This window comes from Heterodontus francisci, chromosome 4, assembly GCF_036365525.1.
Source record: "Heterodontus francisci isolate sHetFra1 chromosome 4, sHetFra1.hap1, whole genome shotgun sequence".
Taxonomy (NCBI): Eukaryota; Metazoa; Chordata; class Chondrichthyes; order Heterodontiformes; family Heterodontidae; genus Heterodontus; species Heterodontus francisci.
Window position 1 is genome coordinate 118,579,408 of NC_090374.1, and position 24,051 is coordinate 118,603,458.

At 44.3% G+C, this 24,051-nt stretch overlaps 1 protein-coding gene across 1 annotated transcript in view; it reads left to right on the plus strand.

Annotated features, from left to right (window-relative positions):
* Positions 1 to 1,525: 1,525 nt before the first annotated feature.
* ntrk2a (neurotrophic tyrosine kinase, receptor, type 2a) overlaps positions 1,526 to 24,051 on the plus strand; it is a 280,149-nt gene continuing 257,623 nt past the window's right edge. The window contains exon 1 of the mRNA XM_068030046.1: positions 1,526 to 2,241. Coding sequence (XP_067886147.1) covers positions 2,033 to 2,241 — 209 coding nt within the window. The 5' untranslated portion in view covers positions 1,526 to 2,032. The remainder of the gene's footprint in view (positions 2,242 to 24,051) is intronic.

Genomic DNA, 24,051 nt, shown 5'->3' on the forward strand with positions numbered 1-24,051 from the left:
TTACATTTTCAATCTTTAGTCGGTCTATATTTAAAATTGGTTTAAGAATTTACAGCTTAAGGGAATTGTCAGTTGGGTTCAGAGGGAAAGCACAGAAAGACGTGCGTTACCGCAGACAGCAGCCGGTCAGGGCTGCGGTGGAGTTTATTTTTGGAAGCTGTAGTTGCTCCCATGTCCAATAGGTGTCAGACCAGCTCGTTAGACGGTGGGACTCGCAAAGAGCTTGTTTGTTGGATTGCTGCAAAGTGCGAAATCACTGCGGGAAAATTCACTGGGAGTTGCGCGTGTGTGTCTGGTGGGGGGAGGTGGAGGTGCTGGAGAGACTAATAGAGGCAACTCGAGAAAGAAGGGGGCAGAGAGGGGCAACACGTTTTGCAATCTTGTTATGATTCCCCAATGAGCTGTTATGAAAATCGGCAGATTTTATGCACAGCTACACTGCATTTCCTATGTAAAAAGATCAAAGTGTTGAAGAGCTGTTGCTGCAAAGAGTAGTACAAGGACGTGAGCTCTTTGTGAAATCAACGGTTCGCAATAACCCAAAGGCCTTTCAAACATGTTCTTTTATTAGAGAACATTTAAAAGTCAATGAGCTAAATGCGGAAATTCGATTACGCTTGTATCAATTTTGACCGATGCTGTAATTCAATATCTGCGTGTAATATTAGCAGCTTTTGCAATTTAACTGCCTGTTATCTGCATTGGACATAGTGATGTCCCTGACAGACTCAAGTGCTGCAGTACAAAAATTAATACACAGACTGATATGTATACACATACAGATATACATAAACATCTTCACAGGTACAAATGGTTTAAAGGCAGTACAATTCAATTTGGGGGAAAACCTTTGAAATTGGGTTTCTTCGACGGATTTGAACTGTCTGGTACCCAGTCCCAATGTTTGTTGCGTGTGATTTCTCGTCCAACAATCAGCAGGTTTGGGAGATTTGGTATATTATTGTAACAAAACTCCTAATCGAAACACATTAATTATAGCAGGAGACACTTGGTTAGAATATTTTACAGATCATACATCCCTCACATACTACACCTCGATTATTTATTAGATGGTGTATGTGAGAACCGGATAATGGAAGAGTCGGGAGTACAGATAATGCAGTCTGTCAGGTCGTATGGCTCACGATATTTCAGCACCCACAATACTCTCCAGGCAGCGAAAACTGATTTTGGAGCAAGGGATTTGGGTTGCTTCTGCGGTGCCCGAGTGGACAGTAACATTTCCAGTCTTATTGCCAACAACCTCACGTCTGACACATTTCATCGCTTCTCCGCTTCTTTACTTTTTTTTCTCTCTTTTATAGTTTTCTTTTTGGCCAAAAAAAAATTCCGCTTCATCCCTTTTCGTGCGTCAGCCACACGTCATGTACAGCAGCTTCCCGAATTGGATGTTAAAAAATCTAATAGTTTGGTGAGAAGGGGTGGGGGGGGGGGGGGGGGGGGGCGGGGAGGTGGAGAGAATTAAAGATCGCACAGAGCCCCGTCAGCATCAGGCAGTTGGGGTGGGGGGGTGGGGTGGGGGCAGTTGGTGGCAAGGACTGAGTGAGTGAGTGACCACTGCGGCAGGGACGATGCTCCAGAGCTGAGTGACCACACACTCACTGCACCTCTCTCCCGGAGCCTCAACTAGTGGATGCGGATCCACGGGGCAGCAGCTTCTTCTCTCTGTACCATTTCCAACATTCGGATCGCCCCTCTGAGACATATATATATATATATATATAGACAGAGAGAGAAAGCTGCTTGGCAGGGATTTACAAACTGGACACGCCGTTTAACAATCTTGTTTATCTATATATGCTGAAGATCGCAGAGAGGGAGAGCGCACAGTTCCTACTGCTCCCTGTCTGTTTATTCTACGGATTATTCCAGATTCCTTGATTCTCTCAAAATAAAAAAAAAACACTGCTGGTAGGGATCGTGTGAGACACGGATTTGTACCTTTGTTTTTTTTCTATTTTTGTTGGAAAATCACATCCGATCTGGAGTGTGGAGGAGAGGCAAGCCGAGGATGGGCTCCTCGTACCCGAGGTGTTGGTGCGACAGGCTGAGGAAGTCTCTACTCTGTTTGCTGGGGATCTTGGTGGCATTTGGCAGCTTAGCTCTCGCCTGTCCTTCTTCCTGCAAATGCAGCAGTGCCAGGATCACCTGCACAGAACCCGGCATCGTGGCTTTCCCCGTCCTGTCTTCAACAGCAGAGATGGAGAACATCACCGAAATGTGAGTACCGTATCCTGCCAAATGTGCGGACAGACCGATAAATAACACAAGTAAAATCACTTCTAAACCTCATTTCGAGATTAGTTTCAGCTCTATTGACGATTGTGTTGTCCTAAAATGAGCCGGGTAAGAACCTCGCTCTATCAGGTCAGTTCATTTCTCATTACTACTGTTCATTGCCTACCTGTTAAGTCTTTAAATCTAAAACCAGGTACAGATGGAGGGAAATCTCTGTAGGAATGTCACCCGCAAACTGGATCCAACCTCCCCCTAAGCAAGACACGGTTCGGATTCATTTTAAAACCAATCATTTGTTGCCTTTAACTGCCTGATTCCCAATACATTCTATTGGACATGGAAACATTCAGGCAAAAATCGAGGACTGGATGCGGACAATCGTCCAATAATTTTAACACCACGTTCTCGATAGAGTCGAATTAATTCATTTACTCAAAACAATGTGAATTATAGACTATATCTCTTTGCTAGTTAATTCTGACCTCCAGAATAAGAACATTTCATACCAGAATATGAACGAGACATGGCACCTCCCAGCATCAATGAGAGTATTTTGATATGAATGTTTGACGGTAGGGATTACTGGCTGTTTACTTCCAGCTCTGTCAATGCATGTAGGTTTTAGGATTTAAAAGTCTCAGACTCGATAAAGAATATAGTTTGTGACTTTTCATATATTTTTCACAACCCGTGATATATTTCCCCTAATTAAATTGCTCCTTTCTGTAATTAGGATGAATCAATTTTACCCGTCAGGCGCTAAAGTACCTGTTGCACTGAAAAACGCAAACTTTAAATTGTGCTCATTCTGCATTTTATTTTCTGATTATTTTTGCTAAATTATAATTATTCAAATCCTATCAAAGGAAGGCGGATCTATCAAGCAATCAAGTTTCTGCTTTAAGCTATAGGGATTTGGCTTGCATTCAGAGTAAAAGTACCGGACCCCCGGTGGGCAGGTTGTATGTCTCGCAAGTATTCAACAAGTTTCCGGCGGAAGGATAAAGCTTTGTTGTTGTTTATTTACCTACTTTCTGCAATTGAAAGCTTTCCGAATCGACCTCCGCATCTCCAAGATGGAATGGTTCCCACATCATCTACTAAGACAAGGTGAAAGAAGGTTCAATTGTTACCGCATTCACCTCCAATCACTCCCAGAAACCGGAAAATCCTCCCTGATGACAACTACCCCCCTCCGACTTCCCCAAAAACCCCTCATCCCCACACTCCCTCCACACTCACCTACACAGCATCCCGAAACTACCCATCCTAACCCTCCCTCCACTACAATGCTCCCTCCACACTCTCCCCTCCACACTCTCCCCTCCACACTCTCTCCCTCCACATTCGCTCCCCTCCACACTCGCCCTTCCACCCTTTCACCCTCCACATTCTCCCCTCCACACACACCCCTCCACACTGACTCTTTTCCACACTCTCCCCTCCACTCACTCCCCTCCACACTGTCTCCTATCCACACTCTCCCCTCCACACTCTCCCCTGCCCACACACTCTCCCCTCCACACTCTCCCCTCCACTCTCTCTCTCACCACACTCTCCCCTCCACCGTCTCCCCCTCCACTTCACTCCCCTACACACTCACCCTTCCACACTTTCCCCCTCCAAATTCTCCCCTCTACACTCTCCCTTCCACACTCTCTCTCCCCACACTCTCCCCTCCACACTCTCCCCCTCCACATTCGCTCCCCTCCACATTTACCCTTCCACACATTCCCCCTCCAAATTCTCCCCTCCACACTCTCCTCGCCACGCTCTCCCCTCCATTCTCTCTCTCCTCACACTCTCCCCTCCACTTTCTCCCCTCCACACTGACTCTTTTCCACACTCTCCCCTCCACACTGTCTCCTATCCACACTCTCCCCTCCACACTGATTCCTTTCTACACCCTCCCCTCCACACTCATCCCTCCACAATCACTCCCTGAAACACCCTCCCCTCCACACTGTCTCCTTTCACACTCTCCCCTCCACACTCTCTCCCACAACACTTTCCCCCTCCACACTCTCCCCATCCACACTCACCCCCACCACACTCTCTCCCTCCACACTCTCCTCCTCCATATCTCCCTCTCCACACTGTCTCCCCTCCACATTCTCCCTTCCACACTCTTCGGCTGCACACTCTCACCCCTCCACACTCTCTCCCACAACACATTCCCCCTCCACACTCCCCCACCACCCTCTCTCGCTCCACACTCTCCTCCTCCACATCTTCCCCTCCACACAATGTCCCCTCCACATTCTCCCTTCCGCACTCTCCGGCTGCACTGTCTCCCCTTCACACTCTCTCGCCTCCACATTCTCCCTTTCCAAACTCCCCCTTGACACTGTCTCCCCTGCACACTGTCGCCCCTCCACCGGCTCCCCTTCCATACTCTCCCCCTCCACACTGTCTCCCCTCCACACTCTCCCCCTCCACATTGTTTCCGCCTCACACTCTACACCTCCACCCTCTCTCCCCTCCACACTCTCTCCTCCACACTATCTCCCCTCTACACTCTCCCCCTCCGCACTCTCTCCCCTCCACACTCTCTCCCCTCCACACTCGGCCCCTACACTCTCTACCCTCTGCACTCTCCCCTCCACACTGTATCCCCTCAACTCTCACCCCTCCATACTTGCTCCTCCACACTCTCCCCTCCACACCCTCCAGCACACTCTCCTCCTCCATTCTCCCCCCTCCACACTCTCGCCCTCCACACTGTAGCCCCTCCACTCTATCCAGAGCACACTCTCCCCCTCCACGCTGTCTCCCCTCAACACTCTCCCCCGCCACACTCTTCCCCCTCCCCACTTTCTCCCACCACACTCTCCCCCTCCACTCTCTCCCCCTCCACTCTCTCTTCCCTCCACACTCTCCTCCACCACATTCTCCCCTCCACAATATCCCCATTCAGACTCCCCCTCCCCACACCCCACTCCACACTCTCTCCTCCACACTCTCCCCCTCCACCCACTCCCCTCCACACACTGCCCCTCCACCCTCTCCCCTGCACACTCTCCCCCTCCACACTCGCTCCCTGCCTACACACTCTCCCCCTCCATTCATATACATCTGCCTCCATACTCAGGCCCTTCACGCCATCCCTTCTCATTCTCTCCCTCCACACTATAAAACTCCACACCACTCCTCCAGTCCCTCCACATATTGTCACTCCAGACTCTTTCACTCTCTCAATACCTCCACACCCATTACATCCACACTCAGTTACTCCACATTGTGTCACTCCACACTCTCTCCCTCCTCATTCACTTCCTCCACACTCTATCTATCCACACTCGGTCTGTCCACATTATATCTGTCCACAATCCACTCCACCACACCCACACCCTCCATACTCATACCCTCTAAACTCACTCCCTCCATTCTCTCCCTCCATTTTCTCTCCCTCCACATTCCATCAATCCACTCTCTCTCCCTCCATTCTTGGCCTCTCCACCCTCTCTCCCTCCACACTCTCTCCCTCCACCCTCTCCCCTCCCCACTCAATCCCACCACACTCTCCCCCTCCACGCTCTCTCCCACCACACTCTCCCCCTCCAAACTGTGTCCCCTCTACATTCTCCCCTTCACACACTCTCCTCCACACTCTCCCACTCCACACTCTCTTCCCTCCACAATCTCCCCTCCACCCTCTCCCCCTCTACACTCACTCCCCTCCACATTCTCTCCCCTCCACACTCTCCCCCTCCACATTGTATCCCCTCCCCATTCTCCACTCCACACTCTCCCCCCCCCACACTCGCTCCCCCTCTACACTGTCTCCCCACCACACTCTCGCCCTCCACACTCTGCCCCTCCGCACTCTCTCCCACCACACTGTCCCCCTCCACATTGTCTCCCCTCCATACTCTCCCCTCCACATTCTCCGGCTCATCACTCTCCCAATCCACACTCTCACCCTGCACACTGTCTCCCCTCCAGACTCTCCCCCTCCACACTCTCCTCCTCTCCACACTGTCTCCCCTCCACACTCTCTTCCACCACTGTCTCCCCTCCACACTCTCTCCCTCCACCCTCTCCCCTACCCTACTCTCCCCTCCACACTCTCTCCTCCACACTTTCCCCTCCACACCCCCTCCCTCCTCACTCTCCCCTCCACACTCTCCCTTCCACACTCTCTCCTCCCCGCACACTCTCCCCTCTACACTGTCCCCTCCACACTCTCTCCTCCATAGTCTCCCCCTCCACACTCTCTCCCTCCACCCTCTCCCCTACCCCACTCTCCCCCTCCACACTCTCGCCCACCAGTCTCTCCCCCTCCCCACTCTCCCCCACCACACTCTCCCCCTCCACACTCTCCCTTGTGCACTCTCTCCCCTCCGCACTCTCCCCTCCACACACTCTCCTCCACACTTCCCCTCCGCACTCTCTCCCCTCCTCCCTCTCCCCTCCACTCTCTCCCTTCCACACTCTCTCCTCCTCACACTCGCCCCTCTACACTGTCCCCTCCACACTCTCTCCTCCACACTCTCCCCCTCCATACTGTCTCCCCTCCCCACTCTCCCCCCTCACACTCTCCCCTCCACAGTCTCTCCTCTCAACACCATCCCCTCCACATTCTCTCTTCCACACTCTCTCCTCACCCCACACTCTCCCCTCCACACTCTCTCCCACCACACTCTACCCCTCCACACTCTCCCCTTCACAAGCTCCCCCCAACACTCTCCCCCTCCACACTCTCTCCCCTCCACACTCTCCCCTCCACGCTCACCCCCTCCACACTGTCTCCCCTCCACAATCTCCCCTCCACAATCTCCCCTCCACACTCTCTCCCACCACACTCTCCCCCTCCACATTGTCTCCCCTCCATACTCTCCCCTGCACATTCTCTGGCTCAACACTCTCCCACTCCACATTCTCCCCTCCACACTCTCTCCCCTCAATGCTCACCCCTCCATATTTGCTCCTCCACACTCTCCCCTCCACACTCTCCCCTGCACACTCTCTCCCCTGCACACTCTCTCCCCTGCACACTCTCCCCTCCACCCTCTCCCCTCCACACTCTCCCCTACCACACTCTCCCCTACCACACTGTCCCCTACCACACTCTCCCCCCCACACTCTCTCCCCTCCACACTCTCTCCCTGCCTACACACTCTCTCCCTCCATTCATATACTTCTGCCTCCATACCCAGGCCCTTCACGTCAACCCTTCTCATTCTCTCCCTCCACACTATAAACCTCCACATCACTCCTCCACTCCCTCCACACATTGCCACTCCACACTGTCTCACTCTCTCAATGCCTCCACACCTATTCCCTCCACACTCAGTTACTCCACACTCTCTCCCCCCTCATTCACTTCCTCCACACTCTATCCACACTCAGTCTGTCCATATTATATCCATCCACAATCCATTCCACCATACCCACACCCTCCACACTCATACCCTCTTCATTCACTCCCTCCATTATCTTTCCCTCCACTCTCTCTCCCTCCACATTCTGTCAATCCACTCTCTCTCCCTCCACTCTCCCTGCACCCTCTCTCCCTCCACACTCTGTCCCTCCACACTCTCTCCCTCCATGCTCTCTCTGTTCTGACTCCCTCCTTCCACCCTTTCCATTCACACACTCTCTGACACAAACTCGTCCTCCTCTCTCTCCCTCCACTCTCTGTCACTCCTCACTCTCTTCCTTCACACATTCGCCATCTACTCCCCCTCCCTCCACATGCTCTCCCTCCACACTCTCTCCCTTCACACTCTATCCTTCCAGTCTCATCCTCCACACTATCTCCCTCTGCACTCTCTTCATTCGCTCTGTCTCCCTCCACATTCCGTCACTACACACTTTCACCTGTCACACTCCATTCCTCCATACCTTGTCCCTCCACCTACATCCTTCCACATCTATCCATCCCTCCACACACTCTCCCTCCACAGTCTGTTGTGCCACACTATCCTCCCACACTCTCTCCCTCTCGACTCTCTCCCTGCACACTTAGACCCTCCACTCTCTCCCTCCACTCCCTCTCCCTGCACACAGTCCCTCCACACTCTTGTCGGGTCCTAATCCTCCGGTGTCTCCTTCGGCTCTCTTCCCCCAATGTTTCTGATCTTCAGTCCCGAGATCTCTCGCTTGCTGTGATGAATAGTAATAGATTTAAAGGGATTGTTGCTCCTCTAACGTTTATTTCGGTTTTTCCGGGTTACTTAATCTCTTTCTGAATATAAAAACACATCAACACTTTCACTCAAACACAAAAACAGTAAGTGCTGGAAATACTCAGCAGGTCTGGCAGTATCTGTGGAGAGAGAGCACAGTTAACATTTCAGGTCTGTGACCTTTCTGATAAATATTTGTAGAATTTTCTGTTTTTGTTGCAGTCCAGCATCCGCAGTATTTTGCTTTTGTATTGACACTTTCACTCAAGTTATTCGCATTTCGAAGCTACTTTGCTCCCGACGCTTATCGATGTGTGAGCACGAATAGGACCGGATGAAAACTTCGACCATTACAGCAGGCGTTTCAGCAATATTAATAGCTTAACCGGTGTTTGGCCGGAGCTGGCTTGAAATATGGGGGCATCTCAGCAACTGCTTTACTTGGGGTGTCAAACAATCGGGGGAGGTCATTACTGAGCTTCCCCTCCGCCGTTTCCAAGGTTCAGCTGAGCCCGAGTCACACAGACCTGAGGCTGGGTTAGACACTGAGCTGACAGCCGCTCCTGTCCGGGAACATTGCAGCGTGGTTGAGTGCTCCTGCACACCGCTGCCGCCGCACATAGTGCGCTCCTTGTTCCGTTTTGAGGTTTTCTTGTCGCACAAAATACATTCTTTGAAATGCATCATGTTTAAATGTTGACATGACTGTGCTGTGACTAAACAAAAGTATCGCAGGTGGTTTGTAGATATTTTAATCTGAGGGTCTATTAATGTTTGTCGAAGAGAAATCCCTTAAAAGCCAGAGAGGAGGAAGGCGCTGGCCCGACAAGAGATTCGCGTTTAGCCGATTGTAGTGACTGGCATTCAGAATTCCTAATGTTAATTCTTAGTTATCGGATCTCACTTTTACTGCTGGAGTAATACCTGTTCTAAAAAAAGACTATAATCGATGTTGCATAAAGTACAGAAGCAAATTAAATGAAAGACCTTTCGGAGAGGATGTCCGCTAACTCAAATCCTCGGCAACCTTTCTCACCCAACCAGGATCCCAGATGTTAATTCAAGTGAAAACACTTGACTGGATAACAAAATGCTGTATTCGTGTCTTTATTTTGTGGGCAAACATTTTTGTCACTACTATTAACAGTGAAGGACCCATCCAGAGTGTGAGATGCCCATTAGAATGGATAGATGCCACACTGGCGCTGCAAATAATGTAAATGCCCAATGTTCAGGAAGGGCTGTAAACAGCAAAGACACCGATTCACCATAATTCAAACTCACTCCCGTTTCCTATGAGCGAGTGTGAGAAGAGAAAGCAGCGAACCAGCGAGGCACTTCGTGTAAAGGAGCTCCCTCCTTCCATGACTAGTTACAATGTGAATCCACTTCTCCTATTTAATCTGCGGAAGAAAAATTAACAGTAGCTGATCCCCAAAGGTAATCGAATAAACTCCAGAATATTCATCCATTCATGTTGCTCAGACGTCCTCCTCACAGCATTCCCTCCTTCCCTTTTCCAGTAACAATTTCATGGAGTATTTTACCACGCCAGTTTATGCCTAATCCCTGTAGTTTTCAATCCTGTTCCACCCAAATGTTTATGTAGCTCCTTTCTGAAAGAGCAGGATACATATTTGATGAGAAATACAATCTAAAGGGCCATGATCTTCATCAAAACTGTTACTGTCAAGCTGTTCTTGGATTGGATATAAGGTTGTACATAAATCACATTTAAATGAATCATTGTGCCACATGACATTGCTGTGGTGAAAATGTGGCAAGGCTTTTGAATGTTTATCTGCAAACAAAACATTTTTTCATGGAGGAGGAGATAGTGACTTTTAAAATCACCAATGTTATTCATTTGAAATGCTGTAAATCAAGTTTAAAATAGGATTATGAGTGGCATAGTGTATAATCCTGAAAAATACTGAGCAACCAAAAGATTACATATACCTGTGACTAAGTTAGGAACAAATTAGAGCAGCAAAGCATTACATATCAGGACTATCAGCACTGTGCTTATACTTATGTTTACATATGGGACAAGTGGACTGTGCATAGTCAGCTAAACAGAAATCAATACTACACTGGGTTTAGATGTTGTGCACAAAAATAGTCCACAACTTTGGAAATAATCTCATATTGTACTTAAGGCATTGTTATAAATAGTATTTGGTAAATATAAATGCTGCACTGATTGATTGTGTCACCTTTCGAGTAGGTGTTGAAACATTTCTGCTAGAATCAGGCTCAGCTAAAATTGCAAACTAATCAATGCTGCATGTGATGCCCATTCTGAGTGTCTCACAGGAAAACAGTTTTCTTAGAAAAAGGCTGTCAGTCAGGCAGAGGTAGTGGGTGGGTGATTATTAATCAAAAGATGAGTAATGAAAAATATCAATCTTAGTTACTGAACTACTGATAAAATGGCTGAACTGTTTCGACATATATTTGTCCAAATGAATGGCTCCATAATTACTGATTGTATAATAATTACTGGCTACATTAAATCACACTCTCCCCACATCACAGGCTATTTATTTCTATTGAAATAGATTATCTGCCAAAATTTAAAATCTTGAAATGTTACTGCAATGAATCAGTAAAAAACAAAGATCAAATCAATATCCCTAACGTGCAAGTCAAATTCCAGATTGTCCTGCAAAAATCCTGTTCCAAAATTAGAGAACTGCATTAAACAATCTAGGGCAAGCTGTGGATTATATATATATTTCTCAAATGATATCTTTCAGATCTGTACCTCGTGGCAATCCATTACATTTTCCATTGACTGATTCAATCTTTTTGGCATGTTAGTTCATGTTTTAATCATACAAATATTCTACTACTTTCTTTTTGCTATTGATAGCATTTCATGACCTTGAGCATCTAGGTTTAAATTATTAAAGAAGCAGTGCATTACATTTTCTGGTTTGGGTTTCCTCAAGTCTCAGTCTAGGACATAGTGGGACAAGGAGTTTATTCAGTTTTCCATCCAACAAAGCTTTACAATTTAACTGGGGAAGACTGGTGGAGATGGAAAAGTGCCAGCGAATGAGTGTCAATACAACGATGCATTTGTGCCTTTGAGACAGAATCAGAGAGATGCACACAAAATATCAAGAAAAGAAAAACAAGAGAGAGTGTGTACTTGTGTGGAGAGGATGGGACAGATAATGATAGAATAATGCATAGAGTGAGAAAAAATCATCATAGGGAAAGAGGACAGAATGAGCAATGCGGTTAATGAAGGAGTAAAACAAAGTATATTGACTGAGGGAGAAAATCACAGTCGGGAGAGGATAGAAAGAAGAATTTATAAAGTGAGAAAGAAGGGAAAAAGAAGATAGTGAAAGAAAAAGATCAGATGGATAAAAAAGAAACAATGCTGATATACAGAAAATTCTGAAATGTGAAAGAATATTTAATTTAAAACTAGAAGTTTTATATGCTAAAAATCTAGAACAAACGCTTCTGGGACTACCCCAGAAATAGTTATTTTTAAATCTATGGTTCTAATAGAAGGACTTTGCCTTAATTAGCAACAATGAATTTAAGACATGTGCAATGGTTGCTGTGAATGCATACCCTGTCCTCATGTACAGCTGTTCTCCAACATTACACTATGTTGAGAAATATAATATTTTGCTAGAGAGAAAGAGATGGGAGAGAAAAAGAGAGAACAATTGAAAAGAAAGTGAACTAAAAGGAATTGAAAGGGAAGACAGATCTATTCAGACAGAGATTCAGATGGAGTAATGAAATAAAAGGTAAAACAATCAAGGTAGCTTCAGCAGCACAGATGTAGAGTGAGAGATACTACCCAAACAGGTATATGTGCAATGTTCCTATGGAATATGAATATTCAGGCAAGTTAAAAAGAATAAAGCAATGTTGAGAGTGAGAAAGGGGATAGGTGAAAAAATCAAACTATCATTATTAACTTTAGACACTAAGTAAATCTTACTGAATTCTGGCTACTACCTGAACTTGTTGAATTCAGTCAGATAAACAGCAGGGAACAGACTTGTAAAAGATTGTTTGCATTTATTACAACTCACAGTGGCTACATGTTGTGACAAATCTAGCTGTATTTTAAACCTGACACTAATAAAATTTTTCAGTACAATTCTGCTAACATAATTTTAACTAGTGGCAACAACAAGTAGTGCAGGAAAAAAATCAGGAAAAGAATCTGCTGCAATGGTACTTCTTTATTGTATATAACATATGCAAATAGAACAATTGTCTAAATAACTATTTGCCCTGAATTTTGCCTGATAACTTTTCCTATTTTTCAGTTATTGAAAGTATACACCTAAAAAAGATTCGCTAAATTTGTTATATTCTGATTTGAAACATAAAGAGGAAACTCCCCTTTTAAAACATCTCATGAATCAGTCAAATTACGTTGTTCACAATTGCAGGATATTTTATAATTCACTTGAGGCTATTCAAAGATTGACTGCTCCAGTAGATAATGTTATTAATTTCGTTGCAATCTGTCACTGCTGAGAGTATAATGGGAAGGGCGGATCATGATGGAGTTCAGTAATTTATCATATTAAAATATATAAAGGCAATCCACACTTGTGCATCAACTGACTGTGCTGTGGAATGATAGGGTATAGTTACTGCTTTTTTCATGGTGAGATTTTCAACTCAACCAGACTTCAAAAGGAAGGAACCTAACCAGAGATTGTGGGAAATCAGAGAGAAATTCCCTTAAATGCCTCTTTGGGAATGCTTATAGAATGAAATTAGCAGCAGTTTGGAAGTAAGGTGTCAACTCACCCTCTTAAACGAGGAATGGAGGATTGATAACTGGTATAGGGGTAGGGGCTAAGTGAAAGGGGAAAGGATATGGGAGAGAACACAAAAAATGAGAGGATTAAGAAAAGTTGGAGGTGCATGAATAAATGCAATTTTAAATTAAATCTAATTGAGAGTGGTGAGCCTGTGGAATTCACTACCACAGAAAGCAGTTGAGGCCAAAACATTGTATGTTTTCAAGAAGGAGTTAGATATAGCTCTTGGGGCAAAAGTGATCAAAGGATATGGAGAGAAAGAGGGAACAGGTCACTGAGTTGGATGATCAGCCATGATCAGAATGAATGGCGGAGCAGGCTCGAAGGGCCGAATGGCCTAGTCCTGCTCCTATTTTCTATGTTTCTATGTTTCTATGAGTTTAGAAGAATAAGAGGTGAAAGATGTAAGATTCTGAGAGGGCTTGACAGGATAAGGGGTGGGCAATTTCAGGCAGAGATGAGGAGTGAATTATTGGAATACTCTACCACAGAGGGCTGTGGATGCTCAGTCACTGAGTATATTTATGACTGAGATCAATAGATTTGTGGGTACTAAGGGAATCAAGGGATATGGGGATAGTGCAGGAAAGTGGAGTTGAGGTCAATGATCAGCCAGGATCTAATTAAGTGGCAGAGCAGACTCAAGGGGCTGTATGGTCGACTGCTGCTCCTATTTCTCATGCTTTTATGTTCTTATGTAATAGTTTCTTCTGAAAAACAATGCTGGGACAGGACAATAGAAGTCAAGAAAAACAGAGGAAAAATACGATAAAAATAAATAATTCTTTTATACACCTTGACAAAGTGATCTTAGAGAATTCGACATTGGCTCTAGAAATTTTTGCACTTGTGATTCTTAAGGTGAGACTGGACACTACAAATAAAACAATTTAAAACTTTCTATATAGTGATAACATTTTTTTATTAAAAAAACTGTTAGAGGCAGCTGCAATGCAAAACTTCCTGTAGACTACAGTGGTGATAAATCTGAAGTTTGACTCAGAAGAACACTGCTCACTGCATGAGCGTGAAATGTCAGTTTCCTGGTTTTGTGGTTTCTTTGAGCATGAGCTTTTCTCTGAGTATGAGAGTTCAACTGAGATTGGCTAAATCATTTCACAGAGTTATAGAATTTACAACACAGATGGGGATCATTTAGCCCATCATGCTTGTGCTGGTTCTTATAGGTTCAGTTAAAGTTAAATGTACAGAAAAATGTAAAGCGATTGAAAGAAATTTTAATTTTTATTGTGTAGAAAAGATGAGAATTCATGTCTTACAAGCTAAAGGACAATGATAGAACTCTTTTGCCAGCCAATCTTCATAAAGTCCATTGCCTTAATCTTGTTTCCTCCATTTTCTTTTAGAATATTGCAATTTGTGATCACCCTTTAGAAATCTCAGTTCATTTGTTTTACTGAACACCAATCATGCTTGCTAATGTCATTAGAGAAAATAATGAGTAAACCCAGAAGATAAGTAGATTTCTTCAAGTATATACTTTATTCAGGGGTTTGATGTGAAAGTGCTACTGGACTTCTCAAAGGATTACAGGTGACCTGAGCACAGACCATAATACAAATGAATAATTTCAGTAAGAAGGTTTATGGCAGTGTTTAAGAGATGAAAAGGAGACTTTGCAATCTTATGTTTCTTTGGCTAAAGTTATACTACAGCTTCTGATGTCAGGTTATGACATTCAGCTGGAAGACTAGAGTCATACTGCAGACTGACTTTTGTGTGATTACATCAAGGTGTTGCAACAACAGAACATTGTGCATGTGTGCTTTGAGGTATACAGAGCTCCACTCTCCAAAGAACTAATATTTGAAGTCACTGGAATACAGCCATGAATATTTTTTCTATTAATATGATACTACATCAAGCACAAAGTTTTCAGGAGGTTCAATAGACCATCTAGGTGCCTTTAAAATGTAACTTTGCACGAGATTGGAATTATACTGGAGCTGGTGTGAACTGGAAGCAGTGTGGGATGGCATCTTGGATGGGGCATGACACAGCTTGGCTGTATTGCACTTGAGTATCAGTGTCAGACCAGACACCTGGCACTTGAGTGCTATTTATTGCATCTATGTGTGGCTTCACATCAACCTAAAAGTGTAGTTTAGCTGCAATGCTAATTGCATCCAAATTGTATGTTGTGTTTGCAATTGAAAATATTTTTAATTAAAGAATGAAATATTAGTTGGTCTCCTATGGCATTGATTATAGTTCGTCAGATTTTTTTATTTGTTCATGGGATGTGGGCGTCGTTGGCTAGGCCAACATTTAATACCCATCCTTAATTGCCCTTGAGAAGGTGGTGGTGAGCTGCCTTCTTGGACCGCTGCAGTCCTGGGGTGTAGGTACCCCAACAGTGCTGTTAGGAAGAGAGTTCCAGGATTTTGATCCAGTGACAGTGAAGGAACGGCGATATAGTTCCAAATCAGGATGTGTGTGGGGCTTGGAGAGGAACTTGCAGGTGGTGGTGCTCCCGTGCATCTACTGTCCTTGTCCTTCTAGGTGGTGGAGGTCGCGGGTTTGGAAGGTGCTGTCGAAGGAGCCTTGGTGAGTTGCTGCAGTGCATCTTGTAGATGGCACATAATGCTGCCACTGTGCATTCATGGTGAAGGGAGTGAATTTTGAAGGTGGTGAATGGGGTGCCAATCAAGCGGGTTGCTTTGTCCTGGATGGTGTTCAGCTTCTTTAGTATTGTTGGAGCTGCACCCATCCAGGCAAGTGGAGAGTATTCCATCACACTCCTGACATGCGCCTTGTAGATGGTGGACAGGTTTTGGGGAGTCAGGAGATGAGTTACTCACCGCAGGATTCCTAGCCTCTGGCCTGCTCTTGTAGCCACGGTGTTTATATGGCTACTCTGATCAATGGTAATCCCCAGGATGTTGACAGTGGGGGATTCAGTGATCATAATGTCATTAAATGCCAAGGGGAGATGGTTAGATTCTTTCATGTTTGAGATGGTCATTGCCTGGTACTTGTGTGGTGCAAATGTTACTTGCCACTTATCAGTCCAAGCCTGAATATTGTCCAGGTCTTGCTGCATTTCTATACAGACTATTTCAGTACCTGAGGAGTGGCGAATGGTACTGAACATTGTGCAATCATCAGCGAACATCCCCACTTCCAACCTTATAATTGAAGGAATGTCATTGATGAAGCAGCTGAAGATGGTTGGGCCTAGGACACTACCCTGAGGAACTCCTGCAGTGATGTCCTGGAGCTCAGATGATTGACCTCCAACAACCACAACCATGTTCCTTTGTGCTAGGTATGACTCCAACCAGCGAAGAGTTTTCCCCTGGTTCCTATTGACTCCAGTTTTGCTAGGAATCCTTGATGCCATACCCAGTCAAGTGCTGCCTTGATGTCAAGGGCAGTCACTCTCACCTCACCTCTTGAGTTCAGCTCTTTTGTCCATATTTGACTATAAGGCTATAATGAGGTCAGGAGGTGAGTGGCCCTGGCATAACCCAAACTGAGAGTCACTGAGCAGGTTATTGCTAAGCAAATGCTGCTTGATAGTACTGTCAATTACACCTTCCATCACTTTACTGATGATTGAGAGTAGTCTGACGGGGTGGTAATTGGCCGGGTTGGACTTGTCCTGCTTTTTGTGCATAGGGCATACCCGGACAATTTTCCACATTGCCGGGTAGATGCCAGTGTTGTAGCTGTACTGGAACAGCTTGGCTAGGGGCGCGGCAAGTTCTGGAGCACAGGTCTTGAGTACTATTTCCAGAATGTTGTCAGGGCCCATAGGCTTTGCAGTATCCAGTGCCTTCAGCTGTTTCTTGATATCATGTGGAGTGAATTGAACTGGCTGAAGACTGGCATCTGTGATGCTGGGGACTTCAGGAGAAGGCCGAGATGGGTCATCCACTCAGCACTTTTGGCTGAAGCTGGATGCAAATGCTTCAGCTTTGTCTTTTGCACTGATGTTCTGGGCTCCCCCATCATTGAGGATGGAGATATTTGTGGACACTCTCCTCCTGTTAGTTGTTTAATTGCCCACCACCATTCACGGCTGGATGTGGCAGGGCTGCAGAGCTTAGATCCGATCTGTTGGTTGTGGGATCGCTTAGCCCTGTCTGTCACATGCTCCTTCTGCTGTTTGGCATGCAAGGAGTCCTGTGTTGTAGCTTCACCAGGCTGACACCTCATTTTTAGCTATGCATGGTGCTGCTCCTGGCATGCCCTCCTGCACTCTTCATTGAACCAGGGTTGGTCCCCCTGGCTTGATGGTAATGGTAGAGTGGGGGATAAGCCAGGCCATGAGGTTACAGATTGTTGTTGAATACAATTCTGCTACTGCTGTGGCCCACAGGGCCTCATGGATGCCCAATTTTGAGTTGCTAGATCTGTTCGAAATCTATCCCATTTAGTACAGTGGTAGCGTCACACAACATGATGGAGGGTTTCCTCAATGTGAAGACGGGTCTTCATCTCCACAAGAACTGTGCGGTGGTCACTCCTACCAATATTGTCATGGACAGATGCATCTGCTTCAGGTAGATTGGTAAGAATGTGGTCAAGTAGGTTATCCCTCTTGTTGGTTTTAGCAGTAAAATTGGTTTACCATCTAATGCATGGTATAGTGGAAAGAAAAAATATGCATGCAAGTTCTTTCTACTTCTGTTGCTAAGGTGCAGCTGTGCTTGGCCTGTCTGTCTCTTTCAAGCCACAAAGTCCAATTGCAGTAATAGGTCAATTATATGTTAACTACTGTAGCTGAGGGAAGTTTGCAGATTGATAGGTGCTTGTATTTCCCAGCTCCAGACCCTAGGAGACCAATATCAAATGACTGTCTTTCTTTCTTTCATTTTAAATGTAATGGATTCAAAACTTTCTATACATATAGATAGATGTCATGGTTAGCAATCATGTGTAAATATCTCCCTAAATCACGTTGACTAGCTACTTCAGGAATGACAAAGTCATAAGTAGGTTATGGCGAACCTCGTGTGTAATAATGTGGTGAATGTCTCCAATACATCCATTCATTACATTTGTAGCCAAGTAAATGGTTGAAGCTTCTGTCTCACTTTGTCTTTGCTTTTTTCTTAACTTTTTATCATGGGAATATATGCTATTATGGATGGTCTTAGTTCTACCAAATGAGTAATATAAAAATGTATGAGAAGGGCTATCAATTTTAAAACATTGACTAGGCTATATTATGTACCACTCACAGAATAGATTGTACACTTCTTACTGGAGGCATGAAGAAATTACATATGAGGTGGAGATTGTGATAAATGTGACTTATCTTGGTTTTGGCTCCTTTTATTCCACCAGAGTGCATAAGGAGTTGGCCAGCTTGATGTATTTGTTGTAACAATTAGTCAGGTTATTGTCAGGAGGTTGTCAAAGGGAGAAGGCAAACCATTCAATTTAAATAAAAAAAATCTTGTGTGATTTGTATAACTCTGTTTGATTGTTGGCTGGGTTTGAATTCATTAGGTCCCAGTCACTGCATTGTAGCTATTTATCAGCTTGTCTCTTTCAAATCACTGAGTCTGTTTGGAAGCTTGAAGGGTAGTATTCAGGCTGGATAGCTTTCATACTTAGTGAGAAATGAAAAGGAGCCATAATGTAAGAAAATTAGTTATAATATAATTGAATTTAGCAGTTGTGACTACATTATTTTCTATTATGATGAGAAGCTAGCTAAACGTAACAAATATTGTAAAAATATATGTTGTGTTACTGCCACCATTTGCTTATTCTAATAAATTTATTTGGAATTTAAAGCCTAAGGCGGGAACTCGGGTAGTGCTATTCTGCCAAATACAAGTCAACTCTAAAATTAAACTGAGGTGTATTGTTTGTTTGCTGGGCATGCTATGAATTTTACTCAGCTATCCAGTGGTAGGGGGAGCTAGGCCTCATCTATGGAGAATTGCTAATGTTGTCCCCTTGTTTAAGAAGGGTGGCAGGGATAATCCAGGTAATTATAGACCGGTGAGCCTGACGTCAGTGGTAGGGAAGCTGCTGGAGAAGATACTGAGGGATAGGATCTATTCCCATTTGGAAGAAAATGGGCTTATCAGTGATAGGCAACATGGTTTTGTGCAGGGAAGGTCATGTCTTACCAACTTAATAGAATTCTTTGAGGAAGTGACAAAGTTGATTGATGAGGGAAGGAACTTAATAGAATTCTTTGAGGAAGTGACAAAGTTGATTGATGAGGGAAGGGCTGTAGATGTCGTATACATGGACTTCAGTAAGGCGTTTGATAAGGTTCCCCATGGTAGGCTGATGGAGAAAGTGAAGGGGCATGGGGTCCAAGGTGTACTAGCTAGATGGATAAAGAACTGGCTGGGCATCAGGAGACAGAGAGTAGCAGTGGAAGGGAGTTTCTCAAAATGGAGACGTGTGACCAGTGGTGTTCCACAGGGATCCGTGCTGGGACCACTGTTGTTTGTTATATACATTATTGACTTGGAGGAAAGTATAGGTGGTCTGATTAGCAAATTTGCAGACGACACTAAGATTGGTGGAGTAGCAGATAGTGAAGGGGACTGTCAGAGAATACAGCAGAATATAGATAGACTGGAGAGTTGGACAGAGAAATGGCAGATGGAGTTCAATCAGGGCAAATGCGAGGTGATGCATTTTGGAAGATCCAATTCAAGAGTGAACTATACAGTAAATGGAAAAGTCCTGGGGAAAATTGATGTACAGAGAGATTTGGGTGTTCAGGTCCATTGTTCCCTGAAGGTGGCAACGCAGGTCAATAGAGTGGTCAAGAAGGCATACGGCATGCTTTCCTTCATTGGACGGGGTATTGAGTACAAGAGTTGGCAGGTCATGTTACAGTTGTATAGAACTTTGGTTCGGCCACATTTGGAATACTGCGTGCAGTTCTGGTCGCCACATTACCAAAAGGATGTGGATGCTTTGGAGAGGGTGCAGAGGAGGTTCACCAGGATGTTGCCTGATATGGAGGGCGCTAGCTATGAAGAGAGGTTGAGTAGATTAGGATTATTTTCATTAGAAAGACGGAGGTTGAGGGGGGACCTGATTGAGGTGTACAAAATCATGAGAGGTATAGACAGGTTGGATAGCAAGAAGCTTTTTCCCAGAGTGGGGGATTCAATTACTAGGGGTCACGAGTTCAAAGTGAGAGGGGAAATGTTTAGGGGGGATATGCATGGAAAGTTCTTTACACAGAGGGTGTTGGGTGCCTGGAACGCGTTGCCAGTGGAGGTGGTAGACGCGGGCACGATAGCGTCTTTTAAGATGTATCTAGACAGATACATTAATGGGCAGGAAGTAAAGAGACACAGACCCTTAGAAAATAGGCGACATGTTTAGATAGAGGATCTGGATCGGCGCAGGCTTGGAGGGCCGAAGGGCCTGTTCCTGTGCTGTAATTTTCTTTGTTCTTTGTTCTTTGTTCTTTGACAGTAGTCTGAAACATGGAAGCCAAAATGCTATAGGAGAAAAAAGTAAAAGAAACCAAAAAGTGTAACAGAGTGATGCCTTAATGTTTCCTTTCCCTTTTGAAGTGATACACATTGGTCAATGTGCCAATGAAATGTAATACCAATGGATCCGAGGGCTCATTCTTGCTAAAAATTACTCTGGTTAAGCTAATTTGATGGGTTTAATGTTGTTGGCTGCTAAGCCAATGATATTGTAGATTTGGGAAGTTAAAGATCCTGCAGCTTCAGATGAGTGAAATGATTGATTGTTATGACAACAAAATGTAACTCAGATAATAACTTTTAGAAAAATCCTCAATAAATTTCTTCATCGCACGATACAAGCATCCTTTTGTGAAATTTATACAGCCTAACTGAATTTTAGGGAGCATCAAATAATCAATGATTTGCAATGACAGTACAATCTACTATATGATTTAAATTTAATTACTATTTTCAAATAGAAGTACATATGAAAATCAAAAATATTATATTTTGATTATTTGAAAATATATATGAGTACTAGTAATGTGCATATGATTCTTGTAACCTTTGATATAAATTGCTTACCTCAGTAAATTATTTAAGTTATAAGCTGATGGTTAGGATTTAGTAATACTGCCATAATTTAATTCAGGAAGTTCAAATGACTTCATGAGCCAGAGAAGCAAAGCCTGAGTGATGTACCACAGATAGCTGAATCCCAGGATTATTGCCCAACAGTCAGTATTTTCCCTAATTTTCTTCCTTTTCATGAAGGTGCCAACTGAGGCTTGATTGAAGTTCCACCTGTAATATTACTTGTTCCTTTGGTATGTGAACTATTGTAAGAATTACAATACACAAGTAATCTCCAAAAACGTGGGTTTTATTACAACTTAACTAGAACATACATAGAAATATATACACAAACAGTTACTGCACAAGCGCACCTGTATAGTCTCACTCTGTTGGACTGCACCCACAATTAACTGGTCATGTGTGGCACGACATCACTTCCTCTGGTGATCTTCACTTACAGCTCTTAAGGTGGTCTGCTGTTATGTCGTCTCACAACACCACCTACCCAACAACTACTCTGTACTTTATATTAATGGCCATTCTTCACGTGTTAGCCTAGACAGGGAGTGTTTCACTTCCAGATTTGGCAATTCTGATGCTGTCCTGGCCGGCCTCTCATCCTTCACTCTCCATAAACTTCAGCTCAATCTAAACTCTGCTGCCTGTAACCAATCCAGCACCAAGCCCACTCACCCATCAACCCTGTCTTAGCTGACCTAAAAAATGTTCATCCTTGTGTTTCATGCCCTCGCTCTTTCCTTTCTTTGTGACCTTCTCCAGACCTACACTTTCCAAAATCTGCATTCCTCCAACTTTGGCCTCTTGCATATCATGCCAAACACCACCACCACCACCCCCACCCCCCAACACCCCATGCATCGCTCTAGTATTGGCAGCCTTTGCCCCACACTCTGGAAGGCTCTGACTATGGCCTTCTGTCTCTCCAATTCCTTAAAACCCACCACTGACCATGGTTTTGGTCACCCCTGCTAATATCTCCATTTATTTCCAATTATTCCTCTTGGAATGTTTTTTTACATTAAAGGTTCCATAAATACAAGTTGCTGTTGGTAGACCATTCGACTCTCCTACCTTTACTCGACATCAACACAGGTACACTTTCTAAGTGAGGTCACATTAATTATCAAGGAGAGGAATCCTCTGTTTGATTTTTCCTTCTCTAATTCAAAGGTAATGTGGTCAGTTATAAAGTCCCTATTGCTGCCACAGTTGAGGTTAGCTAACTCAGCATAGACTGTGGATCAAACTAGAAGTTTCCCACTTTGGAAGGCTAACCGACACATCAGTCTGTACCTACTTTGCCACCCTTAAAGTACCATCAGTGTTTTTATAATGCTCGTTCATCTCCTATCATGTTACTCATTGATATCTCTAGCATCTGAAAGAATTGACTCATAAATTCAACCCAGAGCTGATTTGGGAGCTCAGTGCTAAACCAGCTCAAGAGTTTAAAGTTAGCTAATATTTCAAAACTTGTATTTTGAACATTTACAGTCAAATCCCTTATTTAAATTTTCAGTTACAAGCTCAAAATTGTCGGAGTTATTTCATTATATTACCTTGTGGAAGTGTAATGACTGTCTTTCTGTTCTGTTATAAAATGTAACTGTCAAATCTAACTGGCTCCCACTAATCAATAACCAAAAAACATAGCGTGCACCAATCAGAAAGTGCGATAAAACACTTTACATAATGTTTACATTTGTACAGAAAGAAAAGAAATGACTGGAAGGACAGATGGATAGATGTAGTGATGAATAAATAGATAGATATACTTTGGTCTCAATAACTTGAAAACTGTGCTAATGGTGGTTAAAAACAGAGCTGAACTGACATTGATTGAAGACTGAGAGCATTGAGATGCCACCACTACAGAACAAAGTTATTTTTGATTGACAGTACAATGCAATGAAGAAAGGATTTTGTAACTCTAAAGTGGAATCACAAAAAATTATGAGGCCAGTTGTACTGCAACTTTTCCATTGCTGCAAAGCAGTTTATTCTTTTTGCAGTATAACAGCATATACAGTATACAGAGTCAGGGCCTGACAGACCAGCAAGAAGAAGTGTGAGGTCCAGGAGAAGTCTTGCACTACTTGGGTTTAGCACTGCATGGACTGCATCTCCACTGGGCAGTGTTGGAGGGATGGTAGGGTTGGGGCTGCTGTTGGTGGTAAACCTTGGCTTAAACAGTGTTCAGGGAGACCCTTGATGTTTTTGATATCACCGTGTTACACTAGATTGAATACTGCAACTACCAGTCTCAGAAAGACAGCTGCTATATAAGTACACCAAAAAAATTTGAAGGATAAAAGATGAGAATCCGTAAATATAATTAATATCCTTTGACTCTTCAGTATGTACTTTGCTTATATTAGACTATTCCTATGAAATTTAAATGCTTAAAAATAATTTGAATTTTAAATAGGAAATAAATTAATATTGAACAGAATGGTCTGAGTCATTACTCAAATGTACCTGGGCTTTAAGGGCTGGCTTAGGACAATCAGGTCTATCCCCTGTCCAAACTGCATTTTCCTATCCTTGTCCCAACCACCTGCCACAGGTATATGCCAAAGAGGAATTAGTGCTGCAGCGGGTCTTCTGACTTTTGTTAGATGGTGGTGGGGCTGCCATTGGGAGCTGCCCCCCCCCCCCACCCCCTGCAACTCAAATGAGTCCTGATCCAGGTTGGGGCCAGAGTGGAGTTGGGGTAGTGGGGGAAGTTCTGCTCTGACCATCCTCCGGCAAGTAAAGGAAACTTAGCCCTAAATATGTACAACAGGCTGAATGTATGCTGGGGAATGTAGGTTTCCC